Raw genomic sequence first — 27,682 nt, forward strand, 5'->3', positions numbered from 1 at the left:
GGCCTTACATTAATGGAAAATAAATATACACTTCCAGTGCTCCTCGCAAATTGGCTTGCAATTTTTGTGTGAAATATCTACATTTTGAACCTACATCTAATACTAAAGGAGACATTTAGTTGATCAAAACATGATTCAAGCCTGCTAACATCAGCAGTTTTATTCGGCACTTATTAGAATGTTATGTTAAGAGCAAAGGGTGCCATTGTCAATCATATTCCAATTAGTAGACATTCTAAATCTTTAACTACATGTAAGTATTTGAAAAATTGATAACACTATATATGGGTATAGCATGTCCCAAGATGCAGCTGTGAATGACCAGTCTATTAAGACTTCTTCCTCATATCAGAGAGGTAACGAAAACATTCAGAGAGATAGTGTTAGGACTTGCAGAAAAAGAGGACAAACCTTGACGTGGTCTGCAAGCTTACAATGCTTCGGCCAAAGAATTTAACTAAATGACCCTCACTTATGAGAAAAAAACTATATGATTTGTCATGTTGGATGTCGCATTGGGGTTCTCTGTCTTTTGTTTATACATTGTCACATACACAGTAGCACTCCTTTTTGAGATAAATATATATGGTGTGGTAGGTCTGGGTTTTGAGCTTACAGGAGTTTTGTGTGGGCACTATACAGTATATATGTTAGCATCCTGAAAACTGATTGATACTTGTGGTTTGTACTATATTAAGCATGCAGATTCACTTCCTCTTCCTCATTCAGTTAACTGTAATTTGTGAAATTCTAAAGTCACCCAATTCCAAATAACTCCCAATCCTCTACATACCGATACACTGAGAAAGAAAAAAGACAGACATCTAGGTTTTCAAAGTAAAGTGGAAAACAATTAATTAATTTGTATGAGACTGGAAAAAGTAGCATTCCATTGAGCTTGGGGAAGAAAAAGGATGCAAAACCCAAAGCACAAAGATATTGAAAGGAGAAGTCTATAAATAACCATGTCAAAAGCTGCAGAAAGATGGAGTCAAATTAACATGGGGAGAGAAAACGGTGTCAAGCCGTGCGCAGACAGTGACCCAAAGAGAAGCCATTTCAGTGGAAATATGAAATGTCAACAGTAAATGAGTAGGTTTCTGAGATAATTTGAGCTAATTTATTAATTAGCTAATTAATTTCATTTAAAAGAGCTGCAAAAATACTACTCTAAAACACTAAACAACCAATATATGACAACCTAACTGATAATGAAGTCATTTTCACAAAATGGACAGCGCAAGCTATTTAAACATGTGCCGTGTAATAACAAATGTTATACAATAGTTATACAAAGTCTAAAGGATCTAAGCGCATACGGTCAGGTCGTCTTTCCTCCCTGACAATCCATGGCTGCGTCCAAAGGGAAATATTTGACAAATATAGCAGTCAGGGGAAGGCCCACCCAGCTCAAAAAGGAGGGGGGGGGGAACATACAGTAGCAATGTCATTGATTTCCTTGATAAGATCTAAACCGTCCTTAAAGCAAAAGTTGGTTTACGTGAAAAGCACAAAGACATCATAATATATGGCAATTGAAAGTTTCCTCCAAAAGTGCCATGAAGTAGAGGCCATTATTCGTTGTGTTTTTGAAGTTAAACTTCTTTGCTGGCACCTGGCAAAAATCTCCTTCATGGATACAGAAGTATGTAACGGAAGTGACGTCAGAAGTGGTCAGCGCCGCCACCAGCGCATGCACAGAGCCGGGGAGAGAGGGACCACACACACACACACACACACACACACACACACACACACACACACACACACACACACACACACACACTACAAAAAAAAGTTTCACTTAAAATAGTCGGGCTCGGCACACACACCCTTTTTTGGGGCGTGGGGGTTCGTTTTGTGTTTTTCTGTGTGTTATGTACTTCACATGCCCCACTCTGCTGTTTATCCACATGGTCTCTCCACTGTGCTAAGAATAATGAATAGCTCCACTGGGTATATCCTTTGAGAGAGTAAGTTCCCCATGAGAATTATTTCATGGAATGTTAAAGCTGCAGTTCAAGATGTCGTTTAAAAAATAAAATAAAAAATTCATTCAAAATGTGCATCAATACAATCTGCACACTGACAAGTGATTAGCTAAATTGCTGATCGATCCGTTCTCCTGTCAAATCGATCGCTGAAGATTCAGCTCGGGGTTCACTAAATGCATCTTGGGTCCTGTTCTGCACTGACAGCCAAAGTTCTGTGAGGAAGAGCATGTGACCAGGCAGGCACTAAATTCAATTGCTTCACTGCTAGAGAGAGGGCAGGGCTCAAAAGGTGACGCTGTTTCAAAGGGAAGTGGATGTGACTTTGTAAATGGTTGCTGTAGGAGCAAAAATGCTTATTACATTAGAATACATTAAAAATACATCTTTAAAAAAGATTTTTTAATGCTACAAGTATTTTCTCATAGTACAGAACTGATTTACTGTATTTAAAAAAAAAATTAAAAAAAGAGGGAAAATAATTGCATCTATAAATAAGAGCAAGAAGGAGATTGATTTGGAGTTCTCTAAGGCGAGCAAAGAGTTAAATAATAGATTCTGTGCTTTTAAGCTAAATCCCACTACAGATAACAGAGACAGTTATAATGAGAGCCAAGGATTTATGTGGGGTTTGGCTCCATAGAAAAGAACAAAGGAAAATGCAGTTTGGGAGATCTAAACTTTTACAAGTTTGGAAATAAATCAGGGAAACTGTTGGGCAATATGGCTAGAAAACCTATAAAGTTAAACCATATTCTGAGAATAAGGGGGAAAATAAATAAATCGGGAGATATCACCACTAATCCTAGAGATAAATAAGGGTTTTCAAAATTTCTACCAAATGTATATAGTAACAGCAATATAGACGAATAAAAACTAAGCTCGCTAACGATTGAAGATATAGAAAATTCTATTAAAACTCTTAGAAATGGTAAAGTGTCAGGCCCAGGCGGATTCACAGGAGAGTTTTATAAAATGCTTATTGATGAAGTTGGGGCCCCCCTTAGAAATTCTAGATAAAGAAAAATATATAAAGACGGGTAAAACTGAATTTGTAAGAATAATTCATAAAGAAGGGAGAGTCTCCTTGAACCCAGAATCCTATAGACCAATCTATTTTGAACCAGGACGTAACGATACTATAAAAAATATTGGCCAATAGACTTGCCCCACCGTCCTACCTAAATTAATACATGCAGATCAGGCGGGCTTTGTAAAGGGCAGAGCCTCTGTTAAAAATATCAGAAAGGTTATAACAGCTATACACTGGACAAAAACTAATACGCAAAGCAATAAAGATAATATAATATCAGTGGATGCCAAAAAAGCTTTTGATAATGTAGGATGGGAATATCTGATGAATGTTCTGGGGAAAATGGGTATTACAGGAACTTTCCTTGGTGTGATTAGAGCAATGTATAAAGAACCAAAAGCAAAAATAATGGCAGCAGGCTTACTATCCCAGAGTGTAGATGGAGCAAAGGAGCACAGCTAATCAGAAGAAATCCTGAATGAAAAAATGTCACGGGCGACTCCAGAGTAAAACTGAAGGGCGTTTATTAAATAAGCTCACAGGAGAGTGAAAAACGCAAACGCACCAACGCGTTTCGTCCTGTGAGACTTTACAACCTTCCGCTAAAGCTTGGCGTTCTTCTCCAGAAACTTCAATCCATCTGGTGATGTCTATGGCAGTCTAGTAATATTGTATCACTGCCATTTCCCTTTATAGCACTTACATTTGTGCTGTTTTATTGTGTGTTTATTTTTTATCTTACTAAAGAACTTTTTTTGAAGCATGCACTGGTATATTCCTTTACCAGACATTTGAGCACACCGCTTTGGGTGTCCTCAGACTGATTGCCATGGGTCACATATAATATCGAGTGCAAATGGGTTGGTGCAACGCACAGCAAAAAAAGGGGGTGATGGCAGGTCTGGCAAAAATATTTCTTTATTGGGTGGACATAAAAACAGAAGGCTGCAACCTTCTACGCGTTTCGTGCAGACAAATTGCACTTTATCGCCCTTGAAGAAATATGATAGTATATTGTTGATGGGGGAGATGGCGAGTGGGGAATCTTATACCAGAGTCTGCTAGGAGGCTGGGTGGTGATAGCTTTGATGTTACTCTTTGGAGATGCTATTATCTGTTTTTTTATTTTTTTATTTATTACTATTATTAGTGTTAATGTGTTGAAATTTGAAATTATAAGTATGATGAGCAATACCAAAAATAATTTCGTGTAAAAGTATGTTTTTCTGTTTCATATTGTTTTTTTTTCTGTATTGGAATGTTATTTAATGCTCATAAACCCAATAACAAAATAATATATATATATATATATATATATATATATATATATATATATATATAGATAGAGAAAAATAGAGTCTTATAGTATTTCAGAAGCTCTGTCCACTATTATATAATTTAAGAAGAATTCTCATGTTGGTTCAATAAAAGCATCACAAACTTCAAGGAATTTACACTTGACCAGAACCAATACAACTACAAGATTGACTCCAACAAAAGCAGTGGAATGGCGAGGGAACTTTTTAGGTCCTGTTCAACATACAGTCACGTCACTAATCACAGTCAAAGCCATCCCATGTCTCAATTTACCAATTCTATTAACTTATTTTTAAAATCAGGTAGCAGAAAATATTTTGATTTCTTTTTAACAGGCAATTAGCTACCCAGATTAAAACCCATAATGGGGTGGATCCTTCATAACACTTTTGTAATGAAAGTTTATTATTTATGATTAAATTAGTGAGTATTTGTAATGTTTTAGATCAGTTTAGGAGATGCCCCAATAGGCAACGGTTCTTCAAAATAGGTCAGCAGGAGCTGGATTAGTGTAATCTAATACTACAAAATAGAGCCACGTAGTAATGCCTGAGAGACTACTGCTTTCAATGTAGCATTCCAGCAGCCTGACAACACCAATACAAAAGCTAAAAAGGAGAGCCCAGATTAGTCCATACATGATATACATTTTATTTTTTGTGCAAATCACATATTTCATCTGAACCAAAATGATTGAGCAATTCTTCAGATAAAATCTTTCGCTTTCGATAAAATACATATAGTAAATGCACAAAAAAACTCTACACACAAACAAAGCATATTTTAAAGAACGGGTCACTAAAATGTTGGAGTAGGTTCTTGATAAACATGGACATTCTGGAAGACCCATAAGGAGGTTTTCCCTACTATCCTCCTGGAACTCCAGTCAGGCCATGGATTAATGATAGAAGAATCAATACACCCATTCATATGTAAATTAAGTGCATTTGATGGTTTGGATTTTCTAAGAAAAGCATTGAAATCCATGGCCCTGAAGATACCCTGGGGTACTACAACTACGCGTGCTGCTGTCACCTGTGTGGCTAACAGGAGGCCTGAACCTCCGCCACTGGGAGCCTGGGGTATATACTTATACACGGTGAAGCCTCCACCGATTAGGGATCCCAACGTGGTGGGAGTGTTCCCTCACCAGAACCAACATACACAGTAAATACACACACAGTAGGATAAGAACTGTATTTACTAAGCATATGAATATAACTTCTTTACATCGATCTCATTGCATCATTCCTCATGTCAATCATGGCATCACCCTTTGTCCTTTCAGTAGCAATGTGCCTGAGCACTTAACCCCTGAGTGTCCACAAACAATAGTGTGAGTGTGAGGGATAGCGCTTCCCTGTGTTGGGGCCCGGTGGTGCACTTATAATACCTCCCTGGTCATAGTCCTGACCAGGATAATCAGCAACAATCAGCGGCTCTGCAACGTGGTCCTGCTGCGGGGTGCGCTGCTCCTTGCAGGAATGATTCCACCATCTGACTCCTCTGGGGAGGGACCCCCAGCCAGATGATCCTTTGGGAACAGTCTCTACTATTGAGTCCAGATCTCCTTTCAGCCATCAAGCTGCACTGGCATTCAGGCAATGTCCTGCAGCATATTACTCTCTCTATTGCTATAGTGGAAAGAGTCCCTATCTTAAGGCCTTTCCCTATATCATGCACACAGAACACTTCTACAGTGGCTCAGGGGACTAAATGGGCTATGGGGGAATTACCTCTGGCCTAGTCCCTGGAGCACAGCTCCTTGGACACTACCTGCACCTTCAGGGTCCAGGTCTTGACTCTCCGTTTCCTGTCCCAGCATGCAGTACTCTTTCCTCCCTCCAGGAGCAATCCAGCCATCTCATTGGTTACCATGCATCACCTGGCTGCTTCTCCCTAAGCATCATGGGAGTTGTAGTCTCTCTGCTGCTGAATTAACATTGGGGCCGCGTGTGTATAGGACACTGCGCATGCGCGACTAATGGCCGCCGCAGTGGTGCCCTGCGCATCCTATCAGGCCTCTGTCTATCAGTCGGCGCTTCTGCGCATGCTCGCGCACACAATATGGCGGCGCCCTGCGGAGGGAGCCGCCGGCGACTCGGTCACCCTGCCAGCAACATCCCCACATAACAGAGGGTAAGGAGGGGGGAACTGGCTACACAGATAATAATAATAATTATTATAGCTAGGAAGGTTTTTTTTAAAGCAGGTTGTTCCCCTTTATTTCAGTCAGATCAGAGTTTAATGTAAAAGCAGATTAAAAAAAAACAAAATTAAAAAAAAACACAAGATGGTGGAACAGAGGGAAAATTCTATAATTACAGGCATACCCCACATTAACATACGCAATGGGACCGGAGCATGTATGTAAAGCGAAAATGTACTTAAAGTGAAGCACTACCTTTTTCCCACTTATCGATGCATGTACTGTACTGCAATTGTGATATACGTGCATAACTGATGTAAATAACGCATTTGTAACAGGCTCTATAGTCTCCCCGCTTGCGCACAGCTTCGGTACAGGTAGGGAGCCGGTATTGCTGTTCAGGACGTGCTGAATGGCGCATGCGTGAGCTGCCGTTTGCCTATTGAGCGAGATGTATTTACTCGCGAGTGTACTTAAAGTGAGTGTACTTAAACCGAGGTATGCCTGTACATCAATAATGTGACTGGGATACCAAACACAAGTAAGACATTGCAGGTTTTTAAATTATTTGAACTTCCGTTTGCATGATCCACAGGACACAGCAGGCGCAGTGCGGTGCAGGTGCAGACTCTAAGACATTTGGTCGCATCCATTTTGCCGCGACCAAATCGCCGCTAGCGTTTAACTGCTACTCACCTCGCTGCCAGGACCTCTCACCGCCCGCTGCTTCGCCACCAAGGTAAGTAACCTTACCCTAAAAACCCCTAATACTAATGCTACCCCCAACTCTAAAAACCTTAACCCATTACCTTAAAAACCTATTCCCTTTGCCCCAAAACTCCTATCCTAAAGTGTCCCTCTGTGGCCGAACGCCGGTAGAGTTGGTCGCGGCGAGACAGCTACGACCAAATGTCCCTTTCCTGGTACATTGTTGCTCTGTATCAATGAGCGCGTTGAAGTGCATGACATCCACTACATCAAGTGCTCCAAGGCCGCGCAAACAAAAGTACCTCTATGAGGCAGGCCATAGAGCGCGCGACTGCGCATGCGATTTTCCAAGACACAAACTATTTTGTGTCTGTCGCGTGATGGCTGGGTCACGTGAGCGGTTCAGCCAATGAGGGTGAACCGCTCACGTGACGTCACGGTCAGGCCTCCCATCGCTGTGGATCACAGGCCACAGATCGCTCGGCGACAGGCGCGCGCGGCACCATGCGATCCGTCACGCGCCCACTATATCCGCGTCCTAAGTGTAAACCTGCCAGCTGTCTCTGAAGAAGCCAGGGACAGTTTTGACCACATCTGAGGATTATTTTTAACCTCTCACATATAAATATGTATCCAATTTGTAACTGACTTTTCAATACAAAAAGAAATCCAATGAGAACTATGCTTCGTTGAAGACACTCGACGGGAAGAGTTGGCAGGTATGTTGTGCTGTACTGTGTGTGTATATTTTTTTTTGTGTGCTAGGTATCTGATTGCAGATTAGCAAGTCAAGTGTTAGACAGCCCCTATATTGTAGCTGGCATGTCTTGGACAGTTCAAAATAAAAAGTTTACTGGGGTACATCCAGACTCTTACTAGTGGAAAATCAAACAAATGGTTGGTCCTGATAAAAGCATATTTTTGGGCTCTCATCCCACTCCCCCAGAATTCCTAGGGGTGCATTGTGTGACCACAATGGATTGGCCCCCCTAAAGACCATATACCTGGGTGTAATGCAGCTGCAGCACTTGCTATTATTAGAGTGTAACCGTTTCCCCCTTTCCCCCCCCGATGCGAGAGCGGAGCATGGGGGAGGCTATGGCTGGCTGCGGGAGATCAGCGGTGCTGCGGAAGATAAGGGCATTGCAGAGAGGGATTACGCATGCGCAGGAGAGTTCCAACCCCCTAGCAGCCATTAGAGAGCAGGGTGCATGCTCAGTGCGGAAGATCAGCGGCGGCCATGTTCTGTAATGTTCTGTTCATGTTCTGTAATGCTCCGTTCATGTTCTGTAATGCTCCGCAAGGGAACTACATATCCCAGGATCCCGGAGGTGCTCCGATCAGGTGGGCAGTTTCATCCAATAGGGTTGCTGGATTCACAGCCAGGAAAGATAGGTGTTTGTCGTGAATGCAGGGACCATGCCAGTCGGGAGCAGGACAGTGAGGGTGACGGTAATGTCCAGGGAGCAGTGCTCCACTGGACTAGGCCAGATTCCCCTTCCAAAGCATCCTGTGTGTGAAACACGTTAGAGGATCTGCCAGGACTTTAAGTATTTGTTTTTAATTTAATAAATCTTTAATTTTGGTTCTTGTCTCTACCAGTTCATTTTTTGGCAAGCTGTGCTCCGGTTTTTCCTTTTTGGACGTTTTCATCTACTGACCATGCGCACGGATGCACACTGTGCTGGAGATCACTTCATCCACTTCCAAACTCCTGCCCCTGGCTAAGGCTTCGCTGCCTCAGACCACGCGCCCGCACCGCAGACAGGCGGCGCATGGAGAGGCACTTGACCACTAAATGCGGTCTGTAGGGAGCGGGAGCAGCGGCCGGGGGGCGTGGTTTCAGCGGAGGGCTGCAGCGGGGGTCTCCGGGGCTGCAGGAGGGACCCCCCACATGCCCTCTTCTGCTCTCCGTGCTACTCCCCCCTCCACATGCCCTCTGCTGCTCCCGTCCGATAACACCCCCCCTCCCCTCCCCTCCAGCGGATGGCTGCAGCAGGGGTCGGTCTCCAGGGCTGCAGGAGGGAGCTGCTGCCGGCTGTATGCTGGAAGGTAAGCAGCTTCCCCCCCCCCACAAATGCCCTCCTCTCCGTGCTGATCCCTCCCCCCGGTCCACACACACACAGACACACACAGACACACACACAGACACACACCCCCCCCTACCTTGTGGAGGAAGCTCTCTGACAGCTCCCGCCCCCCGCCGGTGATAGACTCATCAGCGCACCACGTGACGCGTCAACGCTCGGGATCACAATTTTCTTGCATCCCCTGGCGGCTGACGCGTGACAGCACGTTGTGAGCCGTACAGCGAGGGGGGACTGGGACCGGCTAGGAAAGGATACCCCTGCTGGTGAGGAATGCGCACACGGCCGCGCACCGCCGGACGCAGCGGGACCAAAGCCTAATGGTGCAGTGAGTATATGTGTAAACAAAGCTACGTGGTATCCAGCCGATTCTACCGGCGGTTCCAGTCACTACGACATCGCTCATACAATGCTGCAGCTGACGTAAACGGAACCTAAGCCGCAGTCATCCTGGGAAACCTAACAGCCCAGTGAGGAAGATTACAACGCTTACTTGGCTTTTCTTCAACAGCTGTGAACACAGTCTGGAGCTACGCGGTGGACACTGCTTTTCCCTCCTCCCCTTAGCGTTGCCAAGTGGTCAACCATGAGTACTATGTATGCAACACGCTAGTGCTAAACAGGTTTAGCCAGTTGCCCCTTGAAATGAGTACTGCTATCACATACGCTATTATTCAATAGGGGATATGAGGAGTGGCGACACACAGATGTGTTATTGACATTACGTATATACCTTCCCTTAAGATCTCCAGCAACCAAATATGTTTATTCATATGTTGTTTCATTGAGCACCGATTCTTCTGAGGGCTGACATCAGTCCTGAGTAACCTTTCAGTGGACTGAGACCAGGGAGGTACTATTCACGTGCACCAATGGCCAAACACACTGTGGGTAGCACTATCCCACACATGCTCTTTGGGGAGGGACTCGTCTGTGGACACCAAGGGGTTAAGTGCACAGGCACTCCAGTACTTTGGGGGCTCCATCCGGGAGGTGTTACTGTGTGAGTGTGGCCTTGCAAGTCCTTGTTATTCCTGTGTTGTGGATTACATGTCAGTAAATACTGTTGATATGTACCCGTGTGTAATTACTTTGTATATTGGTTCCTGTGAGGGGCTCCTCCCACTACGCTGGGATCCCTCTCCGGTGGAGGCACTGCACCGAGGTGAACAAACGATACCCCAGGCTCCCAGTAGCGGAGGCTCAGGCCTTCTGCTGGCAAACAGGTGACGGCAGTACCGGTAGTCTCTTTTCTTTAGTCAGGTGGAGAGAGGGCTACCAGAGTTAAAAACATGTTTTATTATTGTAACACAACAGGGTTGGCCAAAACTGTTGTTTCTACAGTTGGCTGGCGTATATACAGAGACGATGAAATGAATGATACTCATTATTCACGTGGAAGTCACTGTGCCCTGTCAAAAGTGAACCGAGTTTCAAGTTATTTTAAAACCACAATCTCTTCCTATACTTATGGAGATCTGATCAACTTAATTGGTGTGGTCAGGGAAGTATACCTTTGTTCTGTCATTTTGATGCTGCATTTCACATTGAACTGTGTGGCAACTTGCAATTCTTTGCGGTCAATAAGTTCCCTGCCAAAGTTTCGGCCCCGATGACGGTCCCCCTGGAACGGAGATGCTGCCAAAACTGGAGACTGCAGAACATTTCTAATATCGATACTGCTCGCTTTGTGTGGCAACATTGCTTTGTTTCTATTTGCACCAAGCGCCAGGCTGTCTGGGGTATCTGTACAGTACCAATATTGGATGTGGCCTCCTTCCCACACCTTTGTAATATGCAATTACTATGAAAGAAAACCCAGGAAAACCTGTCCAACAGATATCAGAAGCTACCGTGTAGCAAGGCTCGTAATGCAATGCTCTGCACTGACATTATCTATTTGTAAAAGTATTAAATACCAAAATGTTAAGCCATCTGTGTTTCTGTAAACCATGTACTGTATGAGATCAATGCTATAAAAAGGTATAACTGCAGATCAATTTTCTTATATTCGTTTTCCCCCTATATATGGTTATACTTTCGAACTCAATCCTGCAGAGCAATTAAACATATGTAAAATTAGAAAGCCACAGCTAAAATGGTAGAGAGTGTATTACTTGGCAGAATTCTGTGTTGCAAGCCACCCTGGCAGCAATGGCTTAATATAGTGACTATACAGAGCTGGGGTCTGGCTGCAGGCCTGAGAAACCTGCTTCACTGTGTCCTTTTGTTGATGTGAAGAAAGCAAACAGAAAGCTGCCAAACATGCCTGCAGCATGAACATAGCCTACATTTCTCATTTGGAAGTGCTTTCTCGTCATACTGTAGGTCTCCTCCTACAAAATGTTGATGTTTTGATCAGTCTCCTGTCTACTGGGATTAAGTGAAGTTTCATTTGCAAGTACAAGACTCCCCCTGCTGGCGACATAGAATGGTCACCAATGGAACACGTCACACACGTTGTTGGGTGGCATTCTTGAGGGATTGTGAGATCAAAATAACAGAAGGTACAAGACTAGAACATGGGCCCCAGACAATCGCTTAGCATGTGCTTATAAATAAACGCTGCTTTCTGTGTGTGGCGTGGCACATCTCCGGCGAGAGCCTTCCGTCACCCAGAATTTTGCTATCAATAAAATCCTTTTTTTACTTCAACTCCCTTGATCTGTTGTGACAAATTTGTCTCCTAACACAGCCGTGCGCAAACTTTTTGATCTGCGGCCCCCTTCCTGGGAGCCACAGCATTCACGCCCCCCTCTCCCGATGGCTCGACCTCAAATGACGTTGCTGGTCATGTGACGCAGCGTGACTCCACCGCGCCATTTCACGCGCGTTGCCATGGCGACGTGTGACGTCACATAACCAAGCGTCGTCGAAGACCCGGCTGGCAGCAGGTAAGTGAGTTACAGGGGCCTCACGCCTCCCACGGCATTTCATTTAAATGCCGTGGGGAAGAGTGCGGGGCCCCTTTAACCGCCCATGCCCCCCCAAGCAAATTCTCCCGCCCCCCCCTGGGTGGCGCACCCCGCCAGTTTGCGCACCGCTGTCCTAACACACACTTCGATAGTCAAATAAGATGTCAACGTTTGCTCCATATAACAGCTGCAGTATTCCTCACAAACTGTTGCAGAATTACCTGAGTTTCCAAGGTCTCTAGTTTTCTCTTGCGGGCATGGAGCGCCTTGCTGGGGAAAGCCCAAAAATAATTGGAAGTCCCAATCCGCTCTGAGTCTACCATAGCATCATCCACCAAACTTTGTAGAATTTCCTTCACGGACATGGAGGCTGCCAGTGTTACAAAGAATAACTAGATTTATTAACACAGAATACAAGCTATTACTATGCTTACATAACCAATCAAATTAACAAAGAGGAACAAGCATCTTCATTTCATGCTTGCCTCTTGAGGTGGTACCAAAACTCAACTTCAATTACCTGTAATTTTGGACAAGTCACTGTCTCCATGTGCTACAAATCAGTTTGAACATTTCTAAGCCGGGGATTTTCTCTTTGTATATTACAATGATAAAATTCAGAATGCGCACAACTAAGATAGACTGCTTTTATCCAGACAGTGCCATACAGTCAGTGACAGCACTAAAGAGTGCATGGCAAGGATTCTAAAGCTATATAAGACAAATACTTGTGGGTAGCTGTGTTGGTCCTTTCTTGCATGTAGTAACAAAGCAGGGAGAGGGAGTAGGTGGTATGATAGCTTTTATTAGACCAACAAGTAGTTGATATTTTACAAGATTTCAAACCTCTCAGGGTCCTTCATAGAGAAGGACCCTGAGAGGTTTGAAAGCTTATAACATATCAATTACTTGTTGGTCTCATAAAAAGTATCATATCACCTACTCCCTCTCCATCCTTTCTTACTATAAAGATAAGAAAAGATTTTCCAGTTGGAGCAAATTACAAAAGACAGACGTCCATATAGGCTATATTATATGAGAGCAGGTATGGCTGGGTCGTTTTCTTTATTAAAGCATAGTAGCACTGCTCTGTTATAAAAAAATTAAAAAAAAGTCCTGTGTGGACACAATGATCTGGACCAGGGTATCAAACCTGTGTGTAGCAATAGAAAATGTAGATATTGCAGGAGAGAGCGATCTGAAGTGAATCTTGACTGGCTTTGGGGCCCAACATTACATTCTTTGGGGACCAGTTTGAGAAACTCTTATAGTATTTAGGACTAAGGTGGCGATGTCCAAGGAACCACATCCAGACCAATATCATAAGGTTAGAGCACTGGAAGAAGTATTCCTCATGGTTTGAAATATAGTAGAAAAGGATCAGCACTTAGCTTGAGAAAGGTCCAGGGGTAGGACCCAAAAAGTTGACCAAATGTAATTAATAAAGAATTATATAAGTCCACCAGAGTACTGATTCCTTGCTACTAGTGACACAATTTACAATCGAATTGTAAGCACAAAGGAAATAAGTACGGGAGTCAAGAAAACTTGGTAAGTGAAATGATCCGAATGGGTGCATGAGTTAGAGTTGGTAAAGATGACCGAGAAAGAAGCCAGTGTGGTAGATGTGCAGATTCACACAGACAAACAAGTGAAATTGTTCTTTGTAAATTTACCATTTATTTAAATGTCAGAATTAAGTCTTCAGGAGGTGAGGCACGTCCACCCTCCCATTCCAATCATATTAAAAAATAAAAAAGATTCCATGTTTTCATGGTTGAAATGGATAAGGAAAATTGACACATGCGCCGATTTGTAACGAAACGTATTTTCTGTAAACCCTTTGCCATACAAAACAAGAGGGGAAAAAAAGACGATCTCTTATTTAAAGAATTTGATAACAGAGATTTTATATTTCTTTCTATGTTAGATCTATCTCCTTTCTGAAAGTGAGACATCTCAAGATCCTGCATTTTTTAATATGTGGGAAGAAGATTACGGATTTTGTTAAATCCTCAACGTATGTCAGACCTCAATCTGCAAGGCATTTTTCCTTTAAAAATAAATCTACTTTTTTTTCCAACATTATAACTAGTCTCTCGAGACATCAGTTTCCTATTTTTCTCGCGCTCTGGTCATAATTTCATAGGATGAAAGATGAGCTCTTCATTAACTAAGATATTACTGATATAGAAATTAAACTTTCAGATAAAAGGTGGGAATATAGATATTAAGAGCAATGAAAGGTATCTTGGGGAAAACATGACAATTGAAAAACACTCCAAATTATTCATTAAAGAAAACAAAAAAGTGACTGATCCAACTTGAAATGGAGAAGACAGCAAAACTAGGTCATGTTTGCATAATGGGCGATTTTAATTATCCAGCAGACAGACTGTAACAATGGGATTAGCATTACAACTAAACGGAACAGGTTTTGTGGGTGCTAATATACATTACATGACCCAAAGTATTGAGGAACCAAGCAGAAAAGGGGCATTACTGGATTTGGTGATATCAAACAATGTAGAAGTAATAACAAATACTCAAGTCAAGGAGCATTTGGTCTCATTGTAAATAAATGATCTAAAACCATATTACATGGGTTCAACAAAGACGTTAAACTTTTAGAAAGGCAGATTTTAATAAACTGAGGAATAAATTGAGATGTTTTTGCAGGGAAAAGTGGAAGGCACACATCAGTGTATACCCTTGGGAAATAAATGTAATACAAACAAGTATAAACCAATGTGGCTAAATAAACAGGTAGGGGAGGAAATGGACAGGAAGAGGCAGGCTTTTAGATTCTTGAAGTCAGAAGGGAAAGAGGCAGCAAATCAGAATTATAAAGAGTGCAACAAAAGATACAAAAAGTTAATCAAATTTTGCAAAACGTGTAAATGAAAAAAGGATTGCAATGGAAAGTAAGATCAACTCTTACTTAAAAATTGGTGTAAAGCAGACTTGGTGTAGGTTGAAGCACAGCCTCCTCCTCTACGCGTTTCACGCTCTACTGGCGCTTCGTCTAGGAGTGAGCACAGTAGCAGACTTGGTGCCTATATTGAATTTGTTATTGCTACCTGTTAGCCTTACATTATTAGTAAGGAAGCTACTTGAAGGTTTTGTATGGAATAATATTCAGGAATACCTAAAGGATAACAAAACTATTAATAATAGTCAGCATGAATTTCTGAAGTATAAGTGATGTCAAACTAACCTTTTTAGTTTATTTAAGGAGCTAAATGGGAATTTAGACCAGGATAATACAGTTGATGTGTTCTACTTCAATTTTGCAAAGACTTGATACGGTTCCACACAAGAGGTTAGTGTACAAAATAAAGCAAATTGGTCTCAGTAAAAATATATGAACCTGAATTTTAAAAAATGGTTGAAGGATAGACAACAGAGAGTTGTCAAAAACGGAACCTTTTCAGGTTGGGCTACAGTTGTAAATGGAGTACCTCAAGGATCGGTACTGTGACTACTGCTTTTTAAACGTCTTTAGTAATGACCATGAGGTTGACATAGAGAGCAAAGTCTCCACCTTGGCTAATGACACTAAATTGTGTAAGGTACTAAAATCAGAGCAGGGTGTATTTTCTCTCCTGATGGACTTGGCAAAACTGAAAACTTGGGCAGGTAGATCAGGTTTAATACAGACAAGTAACGTTATGCATTTGGAAAACAGGAATAAAACAGGTAAAATTAAGTCAATCCTTGATAAAGAAGGCTTTATGAGTGCTTGTAAACAGAAGGTTTAGCAATAATGCCTAATATCTGGCAGTAACTAAGGCAAATAAGATCTTATCTTGCATTAAACAGTGAATTGATGGAAGGGAAGTAAGCATAACTATGCCACTTTATAACGCAATAGTAAGACCACACCTTGAATATGGAGTACAGTTCTGGGCACCACTGCATAAAAAAGACATTACGGAATTAGAAAAGTGGAGGGACAAGCCACCAAATTAATACATGGAATGGAAAATATGACCAATGAGGAGAGGCTGCTAAATTAGATTTGTTTACATAAGAAAAGAGGCATCTAAGGCTGCCGTCCCCGCTTACATAGCACGTGCACGTAAGCTCTCCCAAGCTTGGTGCTTGGGGAGACACTTCACTTTGATTTTTGAGTGCAGAGCAGGGTCACTTGACCCTGCTCTGACCAATGGAGAGAGAGGCAGAATAGGCTGAGTGGAGAGAGGTGGAAGGAGGGGGACGGACGGAGAAATGGAGGGTGGGATGGAGAGAGGGAGGGGGGGGAGAGACGAAGAGAGAATTTGTATTTTTCTTTGCACAATTTTTATTTATTTTTCATGCACAATTAATTGCCATTTTTGGAAGGGGGGTGGGGCAAGGAGAGAATGAAGACACAGACACACACACACACACACACACACACAAACAGACACACACAGCCCTGATCCAGCTAATGACACGCCCCCTCCCTTCATAGCCACGCCCCCGCTCCTGCTCTAAAATTAGTGCAGGAAGGCAGAACGCTCATGCTTGAAGAGTTGGTGACGTCAGTACTCTCAAGCATGAGCGCGGTCAGCGCCAGCGTGGCCACAGCTTAAGAGGGGATATGATAACTATATACAAATATATTAAATATAAAGTGCTTTCAAAAGAACTATTCATCCCAAGGGCAGTACAAACAACGCAGGGTAATCCTTAATTTTGGAGGATAGGAGATTTCACCAGCAACAAAGGAAAGGGTTCTTTACAATAAGAGCAGTTAAAATGTGGAATTCATTACCCATGGAGTCTGTGATGTCAGATACAATAGATTTGTTCAGAAAAAGGTTGGACATCTTTTTAGAAAGGAAAGGTATACTGGGGTATACCAAATAAGTAAACCATGGGGAAGGATGTTCATCCAGGGAGTAATCTGATTATTTGACCCAGGAAGGAATTTATTTTTCCCCTTATGAGACATCATTCGATGATGCTTCACTGGTATTATTTATTTGCCTTCTTTTCGATCAAAGTACTGTAAATACAAATGTAGGATAAGTATCTGTAGTCTACATTTAACATATGTGAAACTTGATAGGCAAGTCTTTTTTCAACCTCCTCCACTATGTAACTATGGAACATCTTGCTTATGACTAAATTGATGATAACAACAGGAATGGAACACATTTGCCCAAAGTTATCACGCAGGAAACAGGAATTTGTAATAGAAAAAAGAGATTGTTAAGCGACTAAAGAAGATGTATCTACATATTCATGTTAAAGCAGGAATCCCCAAATATTATATAACGAAAAAAACTTATTTATTTTATAACACATCAGATCTTCACATCCCGATATGTTAAAAAAAAAAATTATTAAAAAAATTTAAAAAAAGACATACTTACTAATTCCTTTTTCTTTGGGGGCAATTTTTTCCAAGTCCTTCAACTGAAATACATCTTTCTGTTAACAAAAAATAAATAAAAAGATGAACCAGCCAAATATTAAAGCCATCTCACATCTTATTTGAAGCAGCTGCCAGGTCATTCTCATGGTCTACATTATTAAATCCAGTGAGCTGCCCAGAGCTGGACCACTGATGTCTTACCGTTAAGGGGACCCCAGGTCAGGGCACCATAACAGCATTTTGGGAGTTTAAAATGGTCACAAACAGTAAACTGCAGGCTAGCCCGCCAATGATTGACCGTCACCAAATGGGTTCAGAGGCAGGAATGTTTTGGATGGAAATTTCCATTTTGCATTTATCTATTTGCAGCTTTAAAAGTTGTAAACTTCACAAGAATAAGGGACATGGGGACAAACATGAGGGTAGAGGAGAAAGGAGATAAAAGCCTTTGGGATTTTTTTGAGAAAGATATGAAACACGGGATCTCCGGTACTGAACCCTGTTAATTTTAGCTCCGGGGACATCGTGCTTCCTGAAATATTTGCCTCTGTAGCTCATGCCAGTAGCAGCCTCGACTTAACTCAAGTCTCCGGCCTTACGGGAGCCAATAAGAAACCGCGACGTCACCCTATTGGCCGGCGTGCCACGGGGCATTAAACAACCAGGAAGTAACGGGCATGAGCTTCTCCGGAAGCAGGGGGTACCCGGAGCTGAAATTAATGTTTGTTTATTCCAGCCTTTAAACATATACGCTGAGAAATGAAAAGTGGCAATCCACCATAGTACTACCACACAACGCATTCAACAACAAAAAATTGCTATGTCCCCACTCGTTCCATAGATTACAGACAGTCCTCGGTTATCCAACAGAATCCGACCTGGAAGTAGTGTTGGATAGTGAAACCGTTGTAAAGTGAGTCCCATGTTAATCAGTAGTGGTGAGCGTTGGATAACGGCCCATATGGTTGCGTTGGATAAGCCATTCGTTGTAAAGTGAAATGTTGGATAGCGAGGACTACCTGTATAGTTTTTTTTTTGTTATTTGGGATGAGTGTCTTGATTCTTGTTCACTTATTGTAGCTTGTTCATTATACTGAATTAGATTTCATTGTTATATTCGCGCATGGTGTGAAAAATTATTTTTGCTAAATAGATTTCGGTTTATTCTGCATTGTTTGAGTTTTTAAACAACAGACGACAGAGAAGCCCAATGCTACATCCAACATGACAGAAATACACAGTAAAATACATATATATTCTCTTGAAAAAGGGTCATTTACATAGTTACATAGTAGATGAGGTTGAAAAAAGGACGTACGTCCATCAAGTTATACCTATGCTAAATTTAGACAACAGATACTTTATCCTATAGCTATACTTACTCATTGATCCAGAAGAAGGCAAACAAAAAACCCCAGTGACATATCATCCAATGCTATCTCATAAGGGGAAAAATAAATTCCTTCCTGACTCCAAGAATTGGCAATCGGATTAATCCCTGGATCAACATTCTTCCCATGTACAAAACAACAAAGACTGGGGAGTGATCACAGGACCATACTAATTGAATGAAGTGTTTATATACATAAGTGAGGTAATCTAATGGTGGGTGCAAACTGTGAACTAAAAGTGAATCAGGAAAGGGGAAGGGGAAACACAAAATGGATGTGCCCCCAAAAGAATTCACTTATATGCACACCACCCAAGTGTAAAATGTAACTTTTAATAGATACTTAAAACATGTATTACCAAAGTAACGTGTGATGTGAGTTAAAAATGTATTAAATCATAGCTATCAAGCAACCGTGTCGTTGGTTATTCTTACTATCCCAGTGCCAATTGATATGGTGGGATGTTAGAGACAGGGACTGCTATGAGTAGGGTATTAACCCCTCTGGGGAAGCTATGAGACCAAATGTGGAGTTGTATATAAGTATGTTCAGGTAAGTGGCCACAGGATTGATTATCCTATTGTTGCTAAATATAGCTCCCCTGCACATTTACATAGAGGTGATATCGCTGGTATGTGATAGTATAATAGCTGTATTATAAAGCTTCCAAATACAGCAGTGTTAGCTTGAATACACAGTGATGTAATGTTGTCAGTCTCCTACTTGGAGCTGTTTTTAATGTAGTGTTTGCAGTATCCTGGGTGCTACTGTGAAGACCATATGAGTTAACTAGTTATTAATCAATTCATGGTCAGTGTGCCTGCTATCCCTGCACCTCATGTGAGGCGTTTTCATACCACATCACTGTGTATTCAAGCTAACACTGCTGTATTTGGAAGCTTTATAATACAGCTATTATACTATCACATACCAGCGATATCACCTCTATGTAAATGTGCAGGGGAGCTATATTTAGCAACAATAGGATAATCAATCCTGTGGCCACTTACCTGAACATACTTATATACAACTCCACATTTGGTCTCATAGCTTCCCCAGAGGGGTTAATACCCTACTCATAGCAGTCCCTGTCTCTAACATCCCACCATATCAATTGGCACTGGGATAGTAAGAATAACCAACGACACGGTTGCTTGATAGCTATGATTTAATACATTTTTAACTCACATCACACGTTACTTTGGTAATACATGTTTTAAGTATCTATTAAAAGTTACATTTTACACTTGGGTGGTGTGCATATAAGTGAATTCTTTTGGGGGCACATCCATTTTGTGTTTCCCCTTCCCCTTTCCTTCTTCCCATGTATACTTATTTGGTATATCCCTGTATACATTTCCCCATATAAAAAGATGTCCAACGTTTTTTTGAATAAATCTATTGTATCTGCCATCACAGTCTCCATGGGTAATGAATTCCACATTTTAACTGCCCTTACTGTAAAGAACACTTTAATTTGTTGCTGGTGAAATCTCCTTTCCTCCAACCTTAAGGGATGGCCCAAGTCCTTTGAACTGCCCGTGGGATGAACAGTTCTTTTGAAAGTTCATTGTACTGTCCCCGAATATATTTGTATATAGTTATCATATCCCCTCTTAGACACCTCTATTCTAATGTAAATAAATCTAATTTAGCTAGCCTCTTCTCATAAGTTAGATTGTCCATCCCCTTTATTAATTTGGTGGCTCTTCTCTGCACTCTCTCTAGTTCCATAATGTATTTTCTTAGGATTGGTGCCCAAAATTGTACTCCATATTCAAGGTGTGGTCTTACTAATGCTTTATAAAGGGGCATAATTATGTTTACTTCCCTTCCATCCATTGCCCGTTTGATGCAAGATAAGATCTTGTTTGCCTTTGCAGCTACTGCATGACTTTGGGCACTATTGCTAAGACTGCCGTCTACAAGCACTCCTAAATCCTTCTCCAAGGATTCCCCCAATATATCTCCATTTAATTTGTAAGTCGCCTTTTTATTCTTGCATCCCAAATGCATAATCTTACATTTATCTGTATTAAACCTCATCTGCCATTTACCTGCCCACATTTCCAGTCTCTCCAAGTCCTTCTGAAGAGAAATTACATCCTGCTCTGATTCTATTACCTTACACAATTTAGTATCATCAGCAAAGATGGAGACTTTGCTCTCAATGCCAACCTCAAGGTCATTAATAAACAAGTTAAAAAGCAGGGGTCCCAATACCGATCCCTGAGGTACTCCACTCACGACTTTAGCCCAACCTGAAAAAGTTCCATTTATGACAACCCTCTGTTGTCTGTCCTTTAACCAGTTTTCAATCCAGGTGCATATATTATTACTGAGTCCAATTTTCTTTATTTTGTACACCAACCTCTTGTGTGAAACCGTATCAAGAACCTTTGCAAAATCTAAGTAGACCACATCAACTGCATTACCCTGGTCTAAATTCCTACTTGCCTCCTCAAAGAAACAAATAAGGGTCGTTTGGCAAGATCTATCCTTCAGAAATCCATGCTGACTATTACTAATAATTTTGTTTTCCCATTAGGTATTCCTGAATATTATCCCGTATTAAATCTTCAAGTAGTTTCCCCACTATTGAAGTCAGGCTTACAGGTCTGTAATTTTCCGGTTGTGATCTAGCTCCCTTTTTAAATATAGGCACCACATCTGCTTTACGACAATCTTGTGGTACTGAGTCTGTGGAAATGGAGTCCTTGAATATTAAATATAATGGATTGGCTATTACTGAGCTTAATTCCTTGAGAACTCTTGGATGTATGCCATCAGGGCCAGGTGCCTTATTTACTTTAATTTTTTCAAGTCGCTTATGAACTTCTTCCTCAGTTAACCAATTGTTCATTAGTTTAACCCTTTGGCCAAAGCGTTGTAAGCTTGCGAGCCACGACAAGGCAGACACCCGTTCGCAAGTCCTAACGCTACCAGATAAAATACTAATATACCTCTATTAGGATTAAAATTCTCATTTACCTCTATCAGGAGGGAGAAAGACCATATTGGATCTATATCCAGTAGAATGAAAGGACCTACTAACTATGTATACATATGCCACGCTCAATAGCACTCCGTTTTGACACTTAAATACATACATATATTTTGTGGGGGCTCAGGGGTTCCCAAAAAGAGCTTGCTGGGGTTTTGTGTTCTGTTTGAGTTTTTGCAATTTGCTTCCGACATACTCAATTATTGTTAATAGAAGACTGGATGCAGATGAACTGAACAGGGCTATTACTGAGTTCTAATCTCAAAAATGTGTTCAAAACTGAAGTCAAGAACTTATTGCTTTTCTATGTTTTGTATCAAGAGTTGCAGAACATGCCCTAGCATTTTAAAAAAACTCGCTGTTTATTGTTACGGTATGCATTATTACTTTTTACAAATACATTTAATATGTAAAAAATTCAAATCTATCAGGATGGATATGGCTGTATGCAAAGATAGGTAACACAATACAATTGAATTAGACCAAAATTTGTTGAAATTAATCAAGTATTTAAAATTAAAAACAAAAAAACTTACAGTCTCAAAAAATATCTCCATCATGCGTGTTCTCTTCTCTTCTACACTTAGACCTCTTTTTTTAGACTGAAACAAAAAAAATATGACACAAAAATTGAGAATACTAAAATTACTTGTTTGGAGGGAAAAAAAAAGATAAGTAATCTTCACTTGATTTTAAAGATAAATATTTAAAAATAAATATTCCAAAAATAAAAACAAAATCACCACAATCCATCAAAAAAACAAAACAGGCGTCGTTTGACAGATTGACATTTTCTGAGTACAGTAGTTCACAAGTAGACCACTCAGAATATAGCATTTTGCAACTAATGGAGAGATTCACAGACCACTGACACAGATTAACTACAGTACCATTCAAGTCTGTCTGCCTGACTGACATTAGAATACAGGGAGTTCTAACAAAATAAGTGCATCAAACAAAATCACACAATAGGAAGAGGAATCCCTGTCCTGCCCCGAAGAGACATTCACTGAGGTATGACGAAAAACTCACACGGGCCCTTAGATAAGGTGTAAGTTTAGTAGATGTCAAGTAAGCCATGGGTGCTGGCTATTGAAATGCTGTATAGGCAGTCCTCGGTTATCCGACACAATGCGTTACTCAAAATGGCGTTGGATAGCGAAACGTTGTAAAGCGAAACACGTTTTCCCATAGGAACACTGTTTAAATGAAAGGTTCAGTTCCTGAAGGCATTTTTAATGCTAAAATACACAAAATATTTTACGCAGGCAATAAGATACGCAGCACACACATAAATTATATAGTGCATATACCGTATTATATATATATATATATATATATATATATATATATATATATATACAGTGCTCGACAAACCCGGTCGCCAACTCGCCAGCTGCGATCGGATATTGGCTCGTGGCCAGTAGCTTTTCCCCTGCTCTGCAAAAACAAAATCCCCTGCTCGAAAAAAAATAAAAAACCCTCTGGCTGTGACGCGGCTTGGAGTTGCCAGGACTTCAAACCGCCCTTCCTTCTCTGCACGGGTAAGTAATGGGGGGGGGGGGGGGGGTTGGGGGTGCGCGCGCGCGTGCATCTGCTGCTCCTCCTCCTATATATCCTCCTGTATAATTGTGTCACCTCCTGCTTACAAGACCTGCACTGATCCGGTCATGGAGAGGATTGTGGACAGATGCTTGAGGTGGGGGGAATTTAATGCACTGTAATAAATATTTATATATACTGTACTGGTGTTTCTCCCCCCTTCCTCCGGCGATGCCCGCGCGGCTCAGGTGCTTCACCCCCGCTCCCTCCGGTGCTGCCCGCGTGGGTCGGGTTTCACTCCCCCCTCCCTCCGGTGCTCCCGCGGCTCGCTTGTCACTCCCCCCTCCCTCCGGTGCTCCCGCTGCCCGCACGGCTTGGGTGCTTCACCCCCCTCCCTCCGGTGCTCCCGCTGCCCGCGCGGCTCGGGTGCTTCACCCCCCCTCCCTCCGGTGCTCCCGCTGCCCGCGCGGCTCGGGTGCTTCACCCCCCTCCCTCCGGTGCTCCCGCTGCCCGCGCGGCTCGGGTGCTTCACCCCCCCTCCCTCCGGTGCTCCCGCTGCCCGGGTGTCTCTCCCCCCCTCCCTCCGGTGCTCCCGCTGCCCACGTGGGGCGGGAGGTAGTAGCAGGGGGGGGGGTGGTGTGTGTGTGTGTGTGTGTGTGTGTGTGTGTGTGTGGTATGGGAAAGAGAGAGGGGTATGGTAGAGAGAGAGAGAGAGAGAGGGGGTATGGGAGAAAGAGAGAGGGGTATACGAGAGAGAGGGAGAGTATGGGAATGAGTGTGTGTATGGGTATGAGAGAGTGTGTGTATGGGTATGAGAGAGTGTGTATGTGTGTGTGTGTGTATGAGAGAGAGAGAACGTGTAGGACACCAGAGGTACCCAGTCACCCCCCACCCAGTCAGTCAGTCATCCCCCCCACCCAGTCAGTCAAAAGTCAGTCACCCCCCCCCCCACCCAGTCAGTCAAAAGTCAGTCACCCCCTCAACCAGTCAGTCAAAAGTCAGTCATAGTCTGTCATCCCACCCCCTGCCCAGTCATCCCACCCAGTCAGACAGTCAGTAATCCCCACCAAGTCAGACATCCCATCACCCCACCCCCCCAATCACCCCACCCCCCCAATCACCCCACCCCCACAATCACCCCACCCCCCAAGCACCCCACCCCCCAATCAATCACCCCACCCAGTCACCCCACCCCCCAATCAATCACCCCACCCCCCAATCAATCACCCCACCCCCCCAATCAATCACCCCACCCAGTCACCCCACACCCCCAATCACCCCACCCAGTCACCCCATCCCCCCACAGTCACCCTCTCTCTGTCTCTCACCCTCCGTCTCTCTCACACTCTCTCCGTCTCTCTCACACTCTCTCTGTCTCTCTCACCTTCTCTCTCCGTCTCTCTCCGTCTCTCTCACCCTCTCTCTCCGTCTCTCTCACCCTCTCTCTCCGTCTCTCTCACCCTCTCTCTGACCCTCTCTCACCCTCTCTCTCACCGTCTCTCTCTCCGTCTCTCTCTCCGTCTCTCTCTCCGTCTCTCTCTCCGTCTCTCTCTCCGTCTCTCTCTCCGTCTCTCTCTCCGTCTCTCTCTCCGTCTCTCTCTCCGTCTCTCTCTCCGTCTCTCTCTCCGTCTCTCTCCCTCACAATCTGGATCTGGATATCTTATTTACCCTGTATATCTTAACTGCCCTACACTACACCGAAATAACCTATACTGCTTTCTTCCAGATCTGACTCAAGCTTCACACGGGAGACATCGGAACCCCCCCTAACCCAGAAGACAGGTAGGGAACACATCCCCTCTAATGTATAACATTGCGGGAATGAGGGTACCTGGACATTGACGGACTGCAGATCAGGTAAGATCCCAGGCGGGATTGCTGCTTTAAATATTGTGAAGTGGGGACGTCCAGACACTGGTTAAGGGGTTCAGGAAACTAGTCATTCACATCTGGCTTTTTTTCTAGATTTGACATTTATACACAAGGACTAATTGTAGTATAATGTAATACAATAAATAAACTTATGTCAAAAACGAATGTTCTTACTAGGAATTTATTCAATTTATTTCATTTATGGTTTTTTTAAATGCGGGGCTGGGGGCGGGATTAGAGGCGGGGTTGGGGGTGGGACTAAAGGCGGGGTTGGGGCGGGACTAGGTGGCGAGTAGATTTTTTGGTTCGGCGAGTAGATTTGTGGGTGATTTGTCAAGCACTGTATATATATATATATATATATATATATATATATATATATATTACATAATATATAATATAATATAAAAATATAATATATTGTATAGTATAATATAGTATAATATATATATTATATACACATAAACAACTTTGCAAAGCTTCGTAAGAGCATTGGATAAGCCGTTTTGGCGTTGTAAAAATGAAGATAGGTATGCATTGCATAGCGTTGGATAAGCCATTCGTTGTAAAGCGAAGCGTTGTAAAACGAGGACTGCCTGTAGTCAGAAAGTGTATTTTTAGATTTAATTTGATGGTGGGGAGAAGGCACTTGGCATATACTGTACGGAGGTTAACGGAGCTCAAAAGAAGGGTGGCAGCTAGTAAAATAAATAATTAAATAAATGTTTTTTGGCACAAGAAAACACTACAGACAAAAGGGATGAAAGAGAGACAGTCATGACCAGAGGACAGGAGGCAAGCAGCGCAAGCTTCCCTTTACCTTATGTAATCATTTACTTGTTGTGCTTATCCCCATTCCTTTTATTTCCTTTACTTTGCATTGTACATTTTGTAAAGTGCTGCGTAAACTGTGGCCAAAGTGAAAGATTCCGAGACCAGATTCAGATCCCGTGAAGGTATGGGAGATAATGTGTCCTGAAGTAAAGGTATCAATCACCTAGTCTGAAAATTCCAACGCCCTAGAAAAAAAAAAATCTACTCGCTCAACCTCCACGTTGTCAATTGAAGGAAACCAGAATTGGGATGGAGAATCGCCCCTGGCATCATATGGGCAGGAAGTGGAGGAAGCCTCCATGGAGTGCTCACAGAAAGGTTAATTAACCAAGACAAATTTCCCTAGCCAATTCCAATCTGGCTTTCGTCCCAAACACTCCACCGTAACTACCCTGCTAAAAGTTTGCAATGAAATCCAGTGTGGAATGGAACGGGGACAGCTCACTGGTGCAGTATTCCTAGATTTTGCAAAGGCTTTTGATACAGTTGATCATGCTATCCTGCTTAACAAACTCCAGAGCTCTGGAACAGGGAAGCATGCTTTAAACTGGTTTCAGTCCTACCTATCAGGAAGATCCCAACATGTGTCTAACTCAGGCTCTAACTCCAACCCCATGGATATCACCTGTGGTGTCCCGCAAGGCTCTGTTCTGGGGCCCCTACTCTTCTCAGTGTTCATTAATGATCTTCCCACAGCTTGTAAGGAAGCCTCAATACACATGTATGCAGATGACACAATCCTATATGCACACAGCCATAGCCTCTGTGACCTTCAACACATACTTCAGTCTGACTTTTTGAGACTCGAAAACTGGATTTCCCAAAACAAACAGTTTTTAAACACTGACAAGACTAACAATGGAATTTGGGACCAAGACTAAATTCTTAAAGCTTCCAGCGACTGAGCTCCATATTAGAACCAACACTAATACCACCCTAACACCTGTCACTAGTTTTAAATACCTGGGCTTATGGTTTGACTCCCACTTAACATTCGGAATGCACATTGATACCCTGACAACCAAGACATATGCCAAACTAGGGGTACTTTACAGGAACAAATCCTCCCTAAGTCTCCTGGTCAGAAAGCGTATCGCACAGCAGATGCTAATGCCAATTATTGACTATGGAGACATAGTATATGGCACGGCACCTCAAACCCACCTTAGCAAACTTGACACCCTCTACAATTCAATTTGTCGTTTTGTTCTCCAATGCAACTACAACACATATCACTGCGAAATGCTCAAAGAACTAGATTGGCCATCACTAGAGTCTAGGCGCAAAGTTCACCTTTCCTGTCTTGCCTTTAAATTCTTTATGGGCAAGCTACCCAGCTACCTGAACAAGCTCCTCACCCCTACCACATGCAGCACCTATCACCTGAGATCAGACTCCAAAAGACTGTTCATGGTCCCAAGGCTCAACAAAGTATCCGTCAGTTCCTCCTTCTCTTACCGTGCACCCCAAAACT

General features: G+C 42.5%; 1 protein-coding gene across 2 annotated transcripts in view; it reads right to left on the reverse strand.

The window, feature by feature from the left end:
* MND1 (meiotic nuclear divisions 1) overlaps window positions 1–27,682 on the reverse strand; it is an 87,148-nt gene that overhangs the window by 52,586 nt on the left and 6,880 nt on the right. The window contains exons 2-4 of one of the 2 annotated variants that reach the window (XM_075613222.1): window positions 22,497–22,562; window positions 17,564–17,621; window positions 12,422–12,570 (exon numbers count right to left, since the gene is read on the reverse strand). In XM_075613222.1, the coding sequence (XP_075469337.1) occupies window positions 12,422–12,570; window positions 17,564–17,621; window positions 22,497–22,562 (273 nt within the window). The remainder of the gene's footprint in view (window positions 1–12,421; window positions 12,571–17,563; window positions 17,622–22,496; window positions 22,563–27,682) is intronic. The other variant, XM_075613233.1, reaches the window with a different exon arrangement.

Source organism: Ascaphus truei, chromosome 1 (assembly GCF_040206685.1).
Source record: "Ascaphus truei isolate aAscTru1 chromosome 1, aAscTru1.hap1, whole genome shotgun sequence".
Taxonomy (NCBI): Eukaryota; Metazoa; Chordata; class Amphibia; order Anura; family Ascaphidae; genus Ascaphus; species Ascaphus truei.